A 12,727-nucleotide genomic window follows, 5' to 3' on the forward strand; every position below is an offset into this window, starting at 1 on the left:
ATTAATTGAGCAAACAACAAAGTGGAAATGCGTCTGCGACAGCTGATGTCCAGGTTGTCCGGGTCTGTGCACGTCGGAAATATGGAACTGCCGGAGCATATGCATATTCATGCCATACATCTGTCAACCAATATGCCAATGCACTTTGCCAAGCAGAATGGCAGAAAATGACGCTCGCATACCCTGTACTTGATATAAGCATGCAAAGAGCTTAAGCTGGAAATAATAGGCTTTTCATATACAAATTCTATAAGCAAGTGGGGATATAAGATTTCCGAAAATAATCAATGATGATCAATAATGATGAATTGAAACACCTGCAAAGGTAGGCTTCGAGTCTATCCACAATATTCTTCTCTCTCTTCATTCTTCTTCTACGTTCTCCATTCTAGGATCTTCTTATAGACCATATCAAGTAACATGAATAATGTAACTACAATCGATTCAGACTAGTTTCTAGCATACCCATTCCATAAGCCAAACAGAGTATATGCGTACCTTCGTAACAGAGCATATTTGGCTAATGGATTCGTTCAAGCCCATTCGTTTCGAATTGGGTAAAATTATCAAGTTTGGCTAGGCTGCATCAACATACTAGCCCATCATACCCTATTTGAGTTCTGAAAGGGGTATGCATAAAAAATGCACTACCAGACACGCACTGGGCGATAAAAATTAAAAAAAGAAAAACAAATTGTCGACTTGATTAATTTGAATTAACCAAATTAAAATGAAACACAAGTCAATCAGCGGCAGCAACACCCAGCACGCAACGGGGCGACAGACAGAGACAGCAACAGCTGGCGGGAGCGAAACAGGGAGAGAGAGAGAGAGCGCATTCAAAACGGGAAGCTCCAAAGCGAGTTGGCATAAAAAGCGCACAGCAAACAAGCATAAAAAATGGAAGAGATAAAAAACATATATAAAAAATTGTTTAATTTTTAATTCCATTAACGCAGTCAGTACACGCGGATGTTGACAACCCTAAAACACACACACACACACGCACACACACATAGACATGCCGGACAATGAGCAAGCGGAACAACTCGAATGCAGCTCCCAAATGCAATTGGGGTAGACAGTGGCTGCCATTGCCTAATCCTACAGCTCTGATTGAATTTCCCGTTTTGGCGTCGGCTCGTGGCAGCAACTAGCGACAACTGCAACACAGGCCTACACACACACAGACACACACACACACGCATAGAGCACACGACAACAAAGGCATTTCCAGTCCGAGCTTAGCACACAGATTTGCCCAGTTTTGGCAGCGTCTCTTGAACTAGCTGCCGTTGCAGTTAGCTTTGTTTCCTAATAGCCCCACCCTGCCACCCTGTCACCCTGCCACCCCCTTGGGGCAGTCAAATCGAAACGTTGCGCTGTTTAGTGCACACCTAATTGAATTTCGCGTGTGCTGCGCTTCACGTCAGCACCTCGGCCGCGTTGCATTGTCCGGGTGCAGCAGGCCCGACAAGCACTTTGAAAGCGCATTTCACTGCAATTGGATAATTGCATTTGGCCTGCAGCTGCAACAGCCGCAGCAAGTTGCCGGCTGTGTGTCGCGTGTGTTGCAGCATTAGCAGCAATTGCCGACAATGTGCCTTAATTAGTTGGCGCAGCCCGAAAGTAGGCAACGCTTTTTTATTATTGAATTTGCAAAATCCTTCAGAGAGATTCTTGCCGAGATCTTTGTGAGCCACTAACAAACTTTAATAATATAATTTTAATAATTGCTGGGGACAGCATTAACAAGGATCCACATCAAAAACTTAATTGAGTGGAGCAGCAACTTGTGGGTTGCCTGTCTGCTTAGCAAGGCTTATCTGATCGCCGAACTTTGTTAGACATAGATCTAATTCTTTGGCGTCGTTTGTGGCGTATCCTCGGCCAGCTTGGCTTGAACTGTTTTTCAACGATGAATCTGTTGTGCTAAAGCCTCTAGACTCGGTTGGAGTGGGCCCACATGGGCCGTTATTGTTATAGGTCGAAATTTCCCACCCCCATAACTGGGTCAAAACTCTTCAGATTTGCACAAGGTTTGGCACTTTGTTTATTTATTGTTATTAAATACAAAAATTATACAAACCTTATTTTGTCTACATAAAGCTCTTTCCAGATAAAGTTCATGCATTTTTAAAAAATATAACTAAAAGAAAAACTGAAAACTATTATTTCAAATGCAATTTACTGCACTGTCAAATTTGTTTTTTTTTTAGGTGCAATCTTTGATGACTATAAATGTGTGCAATATATTTCTCATCAATTTATGATAGTTGTGCAAACATTTGGGAATAGAATTACAGATTGTTTGCTTTCATATTTAGACCAGGCCTCGCGCTGCTGCCCGGCAATTTCCTGTGCTCGCATTTCTAGTTACATTTCAATTTCAATTGCAATTAAAATTAATTGTGTGCATACAACTATGTGACACATTACAGCTGATGGCCACACACACGTATCTATCTTTATATATATATATATATATTTATATATATATATATATATATATATATATATATATATATATATATATATATATATATATATATATATATATCTATATATGTGTGTGTATGTGGCTCCAACCAACCCAACCAACCAACCCGCCATTTTAATTTATTTGAGTAAATTTGTTAAAAAACTTTATGAATTTTATTTATGGCATGCACACGACCGCTCGCACGCCCTCCCCGCCGGGCACCACAAGTGTTAGCATATCATGTTACAGACTATTTCCGCCAAATTTACACACGCAAAATAATTTAACGGCATCAGAGGTGGACGCGAACGCGAATGTCCTGGCGTCAGCTGCGTCCCCAGGCAGCGACCTGCGCGCGGCGCCAATAAATTTCCATTTAGTCAGCATCAGCCGCCAGCAGCTGCAGTCCTCGACCAGGCCGAGGCCCAGGCTCAGTCGCAGCCCGTCCTGACCATGGCATTCCATTAGAATTGTGAGAATTTGTAATTTTGCATAATTGTTATATTTGGAGTCCGTCGGCCGCAAAACTCATTTGCCAAATGGAAAATTGCCATTTCGTGTCTAATGTTGCACATGCGGCTCATTGCTGAGCCACCCACCCATCGACTACCACCCACCACCCACCACCCACTCCAGGCCGCCCAGTCTAAAGTTTTAGTGGCTGACTAACGCCCGAGCAGGGACCGACTAGGTGCCGTCGACCGTCGTAGCTGTTGCTCTGCTGCTGTTGGTGTTGTTAGTGAATTAATTTCCAGTGAATAATTTATGCTGAATTATTTGGCCGTATTAAATAGCCGTACATCGTGCCGTGCACATTTTGCGGCCACTATTTTAGGCTGGCTTTCAGCACATCCTCCGGCCGGGCTTAATGGGTAGCTGCTCGACTACATAGCTAATAAATAGCATATCTGAATGTTGACTGACCTAACCCCGCCCGCCTCCCTCGAGTGCGGTGTTTTATGTAAATCAAATCAAAATGCTATTTCTGAAATTGATTTTTACAATTTTAATGGGCCGACAGCGTAGCGTGTGTTTCAGGTAATCAGCAGGTGCAATGCAGCATAGAGCTTCGGCTGTTGCTGAGGTTTAGATTTTGTAATAGAATTGCGTATTGTACAAGGTGGTCTGTAAATTAAATAGACATTTCCAATGATTTTCGAGTGATATATCTACGATATATAAACTCAAGTGCAGGCCCTTAGTTATATGAAAAGGAATAGCAAATCCTTTGTATTGGACGACAGAAATAGTTCTTGCATATCGAACGTTTTTTGGGTTAAGCTATAATATCTCTGAACCCATATATGTTCACTGCTGTCTCTCCGTCTATCTGTTTCTATGCGAACTAGTCTCCCAGCTTAAAAACTATCATCTTGAAAAATTCGCTTTATTTTGAAGGTAGTACTTATGTCCGATCACTATATCTTATATCTGCCATAGGAACGATCAGTGGAGCTTTGCTAGTCTCATGCATCTACCTTGGCAGATTTGCAGAAGATACCACATATATTAATATTTGGTTTATCATAATTTGTATTGTCACCTATCGGCAGATATCTATTTCTCACATGTATCGCTTACATATGCGAAATGGGAAATCTTTTGAATCATATCTTATCAGATGGTTATTAATGGTTGACTGCTTTCTTTTGACGTTTCATAGGGGAATTTAGACTTTTGCTATATCTGTGAGCCGTTTCATGGGAAATTCTTTGGTCTAATTAAGAGTTATGCAGAGATGCAAAAGGCGCCAACTGGGCGGCAGTTGCATCCAGAGCTGATGTCTTTTCATCAACTGGGCAAAGTAGAGGCCGACGACAAGTTTGGTTGAGTGACGAGCGGACTCGAGCGGACTTTGCGGCAAATGCAATTAATTTAAATCAATTGATTCGTTTGAGGACAATTTAATTGTATGCAGAGAGCGACGTCGACAGCGCTGCATTCTGTGTGGCAGAGAAATGCAAAAGCGAAGAAATAAAAACTCAAATCGATTGTAGATTATTTGTCATAAGGCTGTAATTGTCTTTAATTGAATCGAATTGAGTTTGAGGTGCATATGACAACATTAAAGGCGACGCAAAGTCGGCCCGCATGCGCTGCAGTCGACGTCGCTGTCGGCGTTGCAGTCGCTGTCGACAACGTCGTCAATTGAATTGCATTTAAATTACAAGTTCGCTCAGACTCAATACTGAAATGCTCGTAACAGTTCGAGTACGTGATTGGCAAGTAAATTAATCAAAATTACTGACAATCTTTAACCAATTTGTTTATCTGTATCTTTTTATTCATCAATATTTCTTATGTTGCTCGTATTTACAGCTCGGTCCTGCAGCTGCGGGCAGAGGAATGTTTTGCTATCAGTGCCCGCCCGCCCTGCATCCGTGCGGTCCGCATCCGCCGCGTCTGCCCACACTCGACTATCCATTTGCTGCCACCCATCCATGTGAGTATGAAATACAAATGTTGTATCCGTTAGATACTTTCTGTTAGATAGCAGCTCAGCCGAACAGCTGCTCGCTTAGTGCCTGCCAAATGCGCAGCAGCTCCCAATTGAGTTTAGATAAAGAGCCAATGATAATCGCCCGACAACGGATTATATTCTACTTTGTATCTTGTAGTTACATTAACGAATTATTCTATTAGTGGCACGCTGAATGAAAAACGTGCAACGGACTGAACGTTGGGCTGAGAGGGGGTTGGGCGGGCATCACGACTGGGACTTTGTCGCATATCGGATTACATGGACGCACATGTCAAGGGTTTGCATTGGGCTTCGTCCGTTCCTGTTGTTGTTGCATGAATTATGCGCAGAACTTTGTGCCGAATTGGTCAGAGGGTAAGTGTGTGCACAAGTGCCAATGAAAAGGATAGAGAGAGAGAGAGAGAGAGAGTGAGAATTATATAGGGAGCGAGATGGCGAATGCACTAAACGAAGGGAGTGTTATTGAGTGTCGATTTCGCATCTAATTAATTATTCGTAGATTCCATAAACTGACAAATTTGCTGAGCAAAGAAACTTGCCATCAAGCATACAAAAATAATATGGCAACAATTGCAAATTTTAATATGTACATATTCCCAAAGGAGGCAGAAATATGAGAGCCACCAGGTAAAGAGAAAGTAGAATTCAATTAATCAAAATCATTTGATAAAAATTTATTTGATTTTATATAATTGTGTAATCAGTATACCAATTTTGTTTTTTATTAATTAATTTAAAGCGCTAAAGCGAAAGTGGAAGCAGGAGAAAGAATAGAGAATAAATAGAGAATAAATAAAGAGGAGGAGAGAAAGGGAGATAAATTGCAATAAAATTGTACCCAATGCAACTTTGTTAATACAAGAAAAATAATTAAAGTGTTACAACCTATATTACACTCACTTTAATTTATGAGAATCGCATTGAAGGGCAGAATGCAATGTTAGAAACTTTTGATATGTGCCAAGCACTTATGCTCTTTCAAGATTTAAGTTTGTAACCATTAAAAAAAAGAATACATATTTTTTTGGATTAGCTACTGTCTCAGATTGGAAAAATTAGTTTGGTATTACCCAACACTGTAGAATTTAGTTATGCACTCGAGTTGCCTCCTCGACGCTGATTGCACTTTATGAAAGTGCTGGAAATATGATTTTTATTTGTTTTTATCATAATTCCTTTGCCAGCATAACGAAACTTAGCATGCAGAGTGAGTCAGTCAGAAACTCTGTGACTGACAATTCGCGGAATGGCAGGGCATAAAAATTCCATTAAACGCTGTTCGACGAATGTCGAAAGAAAACCACAGAGCAATTCGATTTTCTATGCCCCGCCAGCACCCCCTCCGCCACACAACAATAATAAACTTTGCCTGTGCACAAGGTCCAATAGGAGCTCCCCATCGTTGCCAGATAACTATAATTGAATAATAAAAAATAAAAACTAAAGAAAAAAAAAAAAACAACGAAACCAAAACCAAACCAAAACGAAGCGAAGCGAGGCGGCAACTCAATCGATATTCGGCGCGAGATTCAAAGGAGTGGCTGCCTCCGCAAAGGGCGCCCAAGAAGAGAGGTTAGTTTTTGGGTTCGGTTTCGAATTTGGCGCGGATCTCGTATCATGCAATTATGCGGCAAAGCGTTAATGCTTTGGCATGCAAATTTCCTTCAGCCGCTGGAATGTGCGAAAGTGTCGCTCAGATATGGCAAAACTTCAGCGCGATTTCGTCAGCTGCATTTACCGAAATCCAAATCAAAATCCAAATCAAAATCAAAGTGCCACCTGCCGCCAAAAACGTTTTTTTTTTTTTATTGATTTTTGGCTACATGTCACACTTAAAAGGCGCCGACAAAGACGAATTTGTCGATACGTCTGACAATTTGCTGGGCAAATTGCAGCGCATTTAGTTTTTGGGATGCCTGAGCGAATGTACGAGTACTTAATGGGATTAGCCGAAGACTTACGAACGCATTACATAAACTTCATATATAGATAGTGCCGGGCGGGCGAAGGGCCCCATTACTCTTATATATAATGCATGAGGCTTCTGCACGTAGAGCTAGCTGGCCCACGTCCTGCTCTCTAATCAGCTGCTGCTTTTGCTGCCCAGAAGGTGCAAATTCCATTTTGGCCCCGACTGATTTATTCAATATGACAGGCAGACAGAGGGACAGACGGACAGACAGACTGGAGGCAGCTTGTACTTAGAACTTGCAACTTATGCCACATAATGTGGCAAGCTACGCATATTTGCGGCTTATTACCTAACAAATTCAACTGTCGCTTATGATTTGAGTCGAGACGAGTTCTGCCTGAACTACACACGTGTGTGAAGCAGGTGTTACTAATGCAATTTATAAATTGTGGCTGCTTAGCAGATACTTGACTATCTACTCTGTGACTGCTAATGACTTAAGAGTTCAAATATGAGTTGAATTACGAGCGACATATATTAATGTCATAAGGCAATAATCTTGCCCAGAAGAAGGCAATCATTCTGCGATAGCTTGTGTTTCAATTTAAGAACAACATCTGAAATTCATACAAAATATGACACTCCAAGTTTGACTTGGGGAAACTTTTTGCTGAAAAACATATTAGTTACCTTTTATCATTGATAATATCTTAATATTTCATTCCAATTTCTGTTGCTATTTCTCTTCCTATTCCTTTTCCTATTCATATTTCCATTCCCATTCCTACTTCGATTTAAATTCCTATACCTATTCCTATTTCTATGCCTATTCGTATTCCTATACCTATTCCATTTCCTATTCCTACTCCTATTCTCATTCATATGACTTTCCATTTACATTCCTAGTCTTACACCTATTCTTATCCCTACTCCGATTCCTATTCTTATTCTCATTTAAAAATAAACTTCATAGTTCGAATTTTACGCAAGGTAAGGGTAAGGTAAATAGTTTGTAACTAATCCCTTTATCTTTGTCATAGTCGATAGACTATTTAGCTTGGCAATCGCAGACCCACCTTAGTTATACATATTTTATTGCGTGTATATAAAATAGGTAAGGTATCAACTGCGACACTTTACACAAATCAGAAAGGCTCAACATTTGCATGGCTAATTCAATTTAGTCTCGTTTCGTGATTCGTGTTTTGTGATTCCGCCACTCGACACCAAGAACGCTTCTCAATTGCTAAACTAATTTAAAATTTCAAGCGCGTGCGACAGCGTCGAGAGCTGAGAACTGAGAGCTGAGTGCTCGATGCGGGACTCTGAAATTGAAACCGTGACACGGGCGGGGCGGAGGTACGGGCCAAAGGGCTACCCTATGCATTGGGAATTGGGGAAATCAAGCAAAAGAAGGAAATGTCAAAAAAGTGTCGCAAGAAATTTGCGAGCTGGCATGTTGCATGAGAAACTGGGCCAAAACTAATTTACTGCAAAACTATAATAAATGTTAATTTGTCTGAGATTACGCAAGACGCACACAGAGAGACAGAGAGAGAGAGAGAGAGAGAGAGAGAAAGGGCAAAAATCGAATGAAAATTGATTTTCTGGCTCAGTGTGTATATCTCACAGATGAAGTCAAAGTCAAGCTGCATGCCAATCAAGCAGCAGACACAGACACAAAAAGTTGCAGACAAGTATCTTACAGATACATAGATACAAATACAGACACAGGCACAGATACAGCTACAGCTACACAGCAGCCGAGGCAACCAGCGCCAGGGGTAGCTGATTGCAAGGACTCTCGACAGAGTCAGGACCAAAAATCCCTTAATGACGGTTTCGCTTGTTATGCCAAATGTTTAAAAATTGAATTATCTCCCATTACAGGCGCAGCTAACGAGCGGGGCGGCAGACAGACACAGTGCGAGAAAGTGAGAGAGAGAGAGAGAGAGGGAGAGAGAAAGAAGGAAAGAGCGAGTGTTGAGTAGAAATAGAGAGGTCTTGCTTTGCCCTGTAAAGTATAGGCAAAGAGGTTGTATGAGCTGTATGGATGCTTTATTTATTCGATATTGATATGTTTGAAAAGTTGTTAGGTTGATATCTAAGTATCCGCATTAAAAATAGATTATTTAGAGACTAAAATATCATGTATATTTCTTTATCAGCTACATTAAGTAATTTCTCCACACAGGGTATTTAAGAGTCGTTCATTATCTAGCTAGAGCCTTCTTATATATGTAGTACGTGCCATGTCTGTGAGTGTGTCGGCGTGTGCTCTGTGTGGCCTGCTCTGCGTACTTTTTGAATCAATTTGCCAACAAGGATTTATTAATCCTGTCTTCCTGACAAGTGCGGTTAGTTGAGTTGTTGTTGCTGCTGCTGGTGCTGGTGGTGCTGCTGCTGCTGCCTGGCTGACATTTGATGTTTGGTCTAGTAGGCAGGTCGATGCTTTCAGCATGAAATTCTTATTGAAAGCAGCAGCAGCGAGCGGGTGAGTACGAGCGGCTGGAGAGGGGTTGAAGTTGGGGCGTTTATAGAGAATTGAGCCTGGTGAGCGCTTTGGGGATTTGCACTGGCAACCTAATTGTGCTAATTGCCGTTGCCGATGCCGTTTGCTTTTTGGCCTCTAACCGTAGGCCATGCCACATGCCACATGTTCAAGGCGTCCATTTGCATTTCAAGCAATTATTGGCAACAAAAAATTTGATTAGCCCGAAAACGAAACGAAACGAAACGAACCAAAGAGTGCACCTAGCACGGCTCATTGACTATTTCATTAGCCAAGGCACTTATCGGACCCGATACTTAGCCCAAATATGTTAGATCTGGCAAACTGTTGGCCAAATGCGTGCTTCATTAGCAAATGTCAAGTGGCAGGTGGCAGTTGCAACTTGTGCAACTTAGCTGCCAATTATTTTCATAATTAAATATTAATAGCGGACACAAATGGGTAGCAGCTCGCATAGCGACACTTTGATAAGCAGCCTGCAAAAGTTGTTTCCCAGTTGTGAGCCAAACAACATTAGAGCGCATTAGATGTACTCCCCAGGGAGGGCGTGGCAGTCTGGTACACGACCTTCAGACAAATGGCGCAAATGAGCGTCCAAGGGCTGCTAACAACATTTTCCAGCTAATCGGATTATGCAACCTCTCCAACAAAAAAAAAAAAAAATTAAAAAAAAGACAAAAGACTGGGAGAGCGGCGGCTTGGAGCTTAGGAGCGTCAGCAGCAAGAAATTAAAATTAAATTTTGCAATTTGCTAGCTAATTATTTATTTAAAATCAAATTGAAAATTAATTTTACAACATGGCAAAAGGCTCAACAACAACAACAACAACGACAATGAAAAGTCCGAACATTTTCAGCCTCAGTTTTTGGCCTTTTCTGTGCTGCTTCCTGCCGGGGTCAAGTGCGGCTGTCAACATTCTCAGCCTTAACGCTCTATGCCGTCTCACTCTCTCTTTCGCTCTATCCCTCTGTGTTTCTCTTGCGTTTGGTCTGCTCAAAAGGCAGTTATAAAATATTTTGTAGCATACAAAATGGCGCTGCTGCTAGAAAATTCAATTAGCCTGCAATTTTGGCAACAGCTGCCTTTCAGCAAATGCCTCATCCTGCCGCCGGCCAGCATATTTTTAGTCTCACACTTTTTATAACTGGCACATAGATGGGTCGAAGTAAGGAGTTGGCAAAGTTATATACTTATTTCAAGCACCGAAGTTGAGTTACTCTTGATGTGCATTTTTGTGTTTAAAGGAGCCGCACTCGAAACGATTATGAAACTTAACTCGAGCTCTTAGATATTTGGGACCATAATTGAATCTAACTATGTTAAAACAATGCTGATCGGTCTCAGTCAATAAAGCCCAGACGGCATTAATAAACTTGATGATTCAAATATTTAAATAATAATTATGATGTGTTTATATTTATACATATTTTATTTTTACTTAAGAGCTGACATATCATGAAATATATTATCGGAATTAATTTGTATTTCCCATATAGATTAATGTGAATATTTTGAGAAACTTATTACGAAACAATTTTTATTAGTTTTAAAAATAGTTTTATATAATCTTTTCATTACTACATGAAAAGGCAAATCTAACTTTTGGTTCGATAAATGTTTTCGTCATAGTCTCTTATCCAACACTGTAACCGGCTTAGTGGCGCTTATGCTGCTGAGCTTATGCACCAACACCAACAGCAGACCGGGAACTGCAACTATCTCAATTATGCCTGCTAATGCAAACACCTTGGGATAGCTAATGCCTAATTCCTTGACTGTAACTTCCGTATTCTCTTCCCTGCTTGCAGACACCAGCTATTCGTATCATCCTGCCATACATGATGAGACTTTTGTGCGGCGCAAGCAGCGACGAAATCGCACAACCTTCACACTGCAACAGGTAAGCAAACTATCCGAACAGAATAAAGAAAAACAAGATGAAAATAAAACGAAAAGCTAAGAGAAAACCTTAAATTTTTTATATTTTCGACAACAGCTGGAGGAGCTGGAAACGGCATTTGCCCAGACCCATTATCCGGATGTGTTTACGCGCGAGGATCTGGCGATGAAAATTAACTTAACGGAGGCGCGGGTGCAGGTGAGTTAACTGTCAGCAGAGACTGTTACTGTGACTGTGACTGTGATTTTCTGTATGCGACCGGTCAACCCTTCGAAATTATGCAAAAATATATTCAAGAGCCGAAAAAAGGTTAAGTTAAAAACAAAAATATGAACGTGAAATGGTAGAAAATGAAATAAAATTTCGTTCATAAATTGTATCAAATTTCACAAGAATAGCGAACTGGGCAACCCTAGCCCGGTCACGCAGCCTGATCAAAGCACCGCCCACTCTCCCTATTAATAATGCATATGCATGTCGTATATAAGGAGCGACAGAGAGCAGAAGAGGTAGATTGTTGGGGTCATGTACAACCTAATGCAATAACTGCCTTTAAAAATATTCTATATACATTTTGAATGAAGCAAATATGCAAAGTTCTTATAAAAGCCAGAAGCTGCTCTCTTGTTTCTACTAACTTGGCCAGCTTCTGGGCGAAATGTTGCAGGGCAGGGCAATTCTCGTAATAAATCAAATTTATTTTTCAATATACAGTTAGATGCGAGTTTTATGATAGACAGCTTTGAAAGCTTTGTAGCGGCATTTTGACAAGGCAACAAGAAGAAAGAAATATTTGCAAAAACTCTACAATAAGCAAAAGCCTGCAGCTCTATTTTGTGAGGAGCGCAGAGAAAAGCTCATATTTGTTTAGGCTGAAAACAGTTACTCTTTCGTGGAATTTCGCAAGTTTTTTTTTACCCATTCTTATTAATTTGGTTTTGAGTGAAGTTATTTTATGGAACTCGAATAAATCAGCTAATCTAAAGAAATTCCTGGCTTGCCTGGAAGCAATACAATTAAGAAAAACAGAAAGATTATATAAAATATATAAAAAGGACATTTCGAGAGTAAATATATATCAAGGGAAATATTTTGAGCTTCGCGTGGAGACTTAATTTAACTTATATTTATTTATAATTCTGACTAGATCTTATGCATACACCTGCTGCCTATTGTCCGGGTACATTGACTGCTTACTCATATTTAAATTCATTCATAATTTTCTTTTGCCTGTCCCAAATTAGTCAGCACTTGGCATTGCCAAATTGTGGCGGCACATTGAAATTTATGAACTTATGCGAATAATTGTGGTTGCATGCAAATTAAGTCAGAGAATCAGCGAAATTGCAAATTGGACTTGTCGTGAGTGTGAATTGCGAGCTGCTATCATTAGCAATGACAATTTGCGACACTGTGCGCGAGATATTGTCGGATTAGT

General features: G+C 40.5%; 1 protein-coding gene across 1 annotated transcript in view; it reads left to right on the top strand.

Annotated features, from left to right (window-relative positions):
• Positions 1-12,727, top strand: part of Drgx (Dorsal root ganglia homeobox) — a 55,796-nt gene that overhangs the window by 6,945 nt on the left and 36,124 nt on the right. Inside the window, exons 2-4 of the mRNA XM_015173162.3 lie at positions 4,802-4,925; positions 11,198-11,289; positions 11,386-11,487. Of these exons, the coding sequence (XP_015028648.1) occupies positions 4,829-4,925; positions 11,198-11,289; positions 11,386-11,487 (291 nt within the window). The 5' untranslated portion in view covers positions 4,802-4,828. The remainder of the gene's footprint in view (positions 1-4,801; positions 4,926-11,197; positions 11,290-11,385; positions 11,488-12,727) is intronic.

Source organism: Drosophila virilis, chromosome 4 (genome assembly GCF_030788295.1).
Source record: "Drosophila virilis strain 15010-1051.87 chromosome 4, Dvir_AGI_RSII-ME, whole genome shotgun sequence".
In the NCBI taxonomy this organism is placed as follows: Eukaryota; Metazoa; Arthropoda; class Insecta; order Diptera; family Drosophilidae; genus Drosophila; species Drosophila virilis.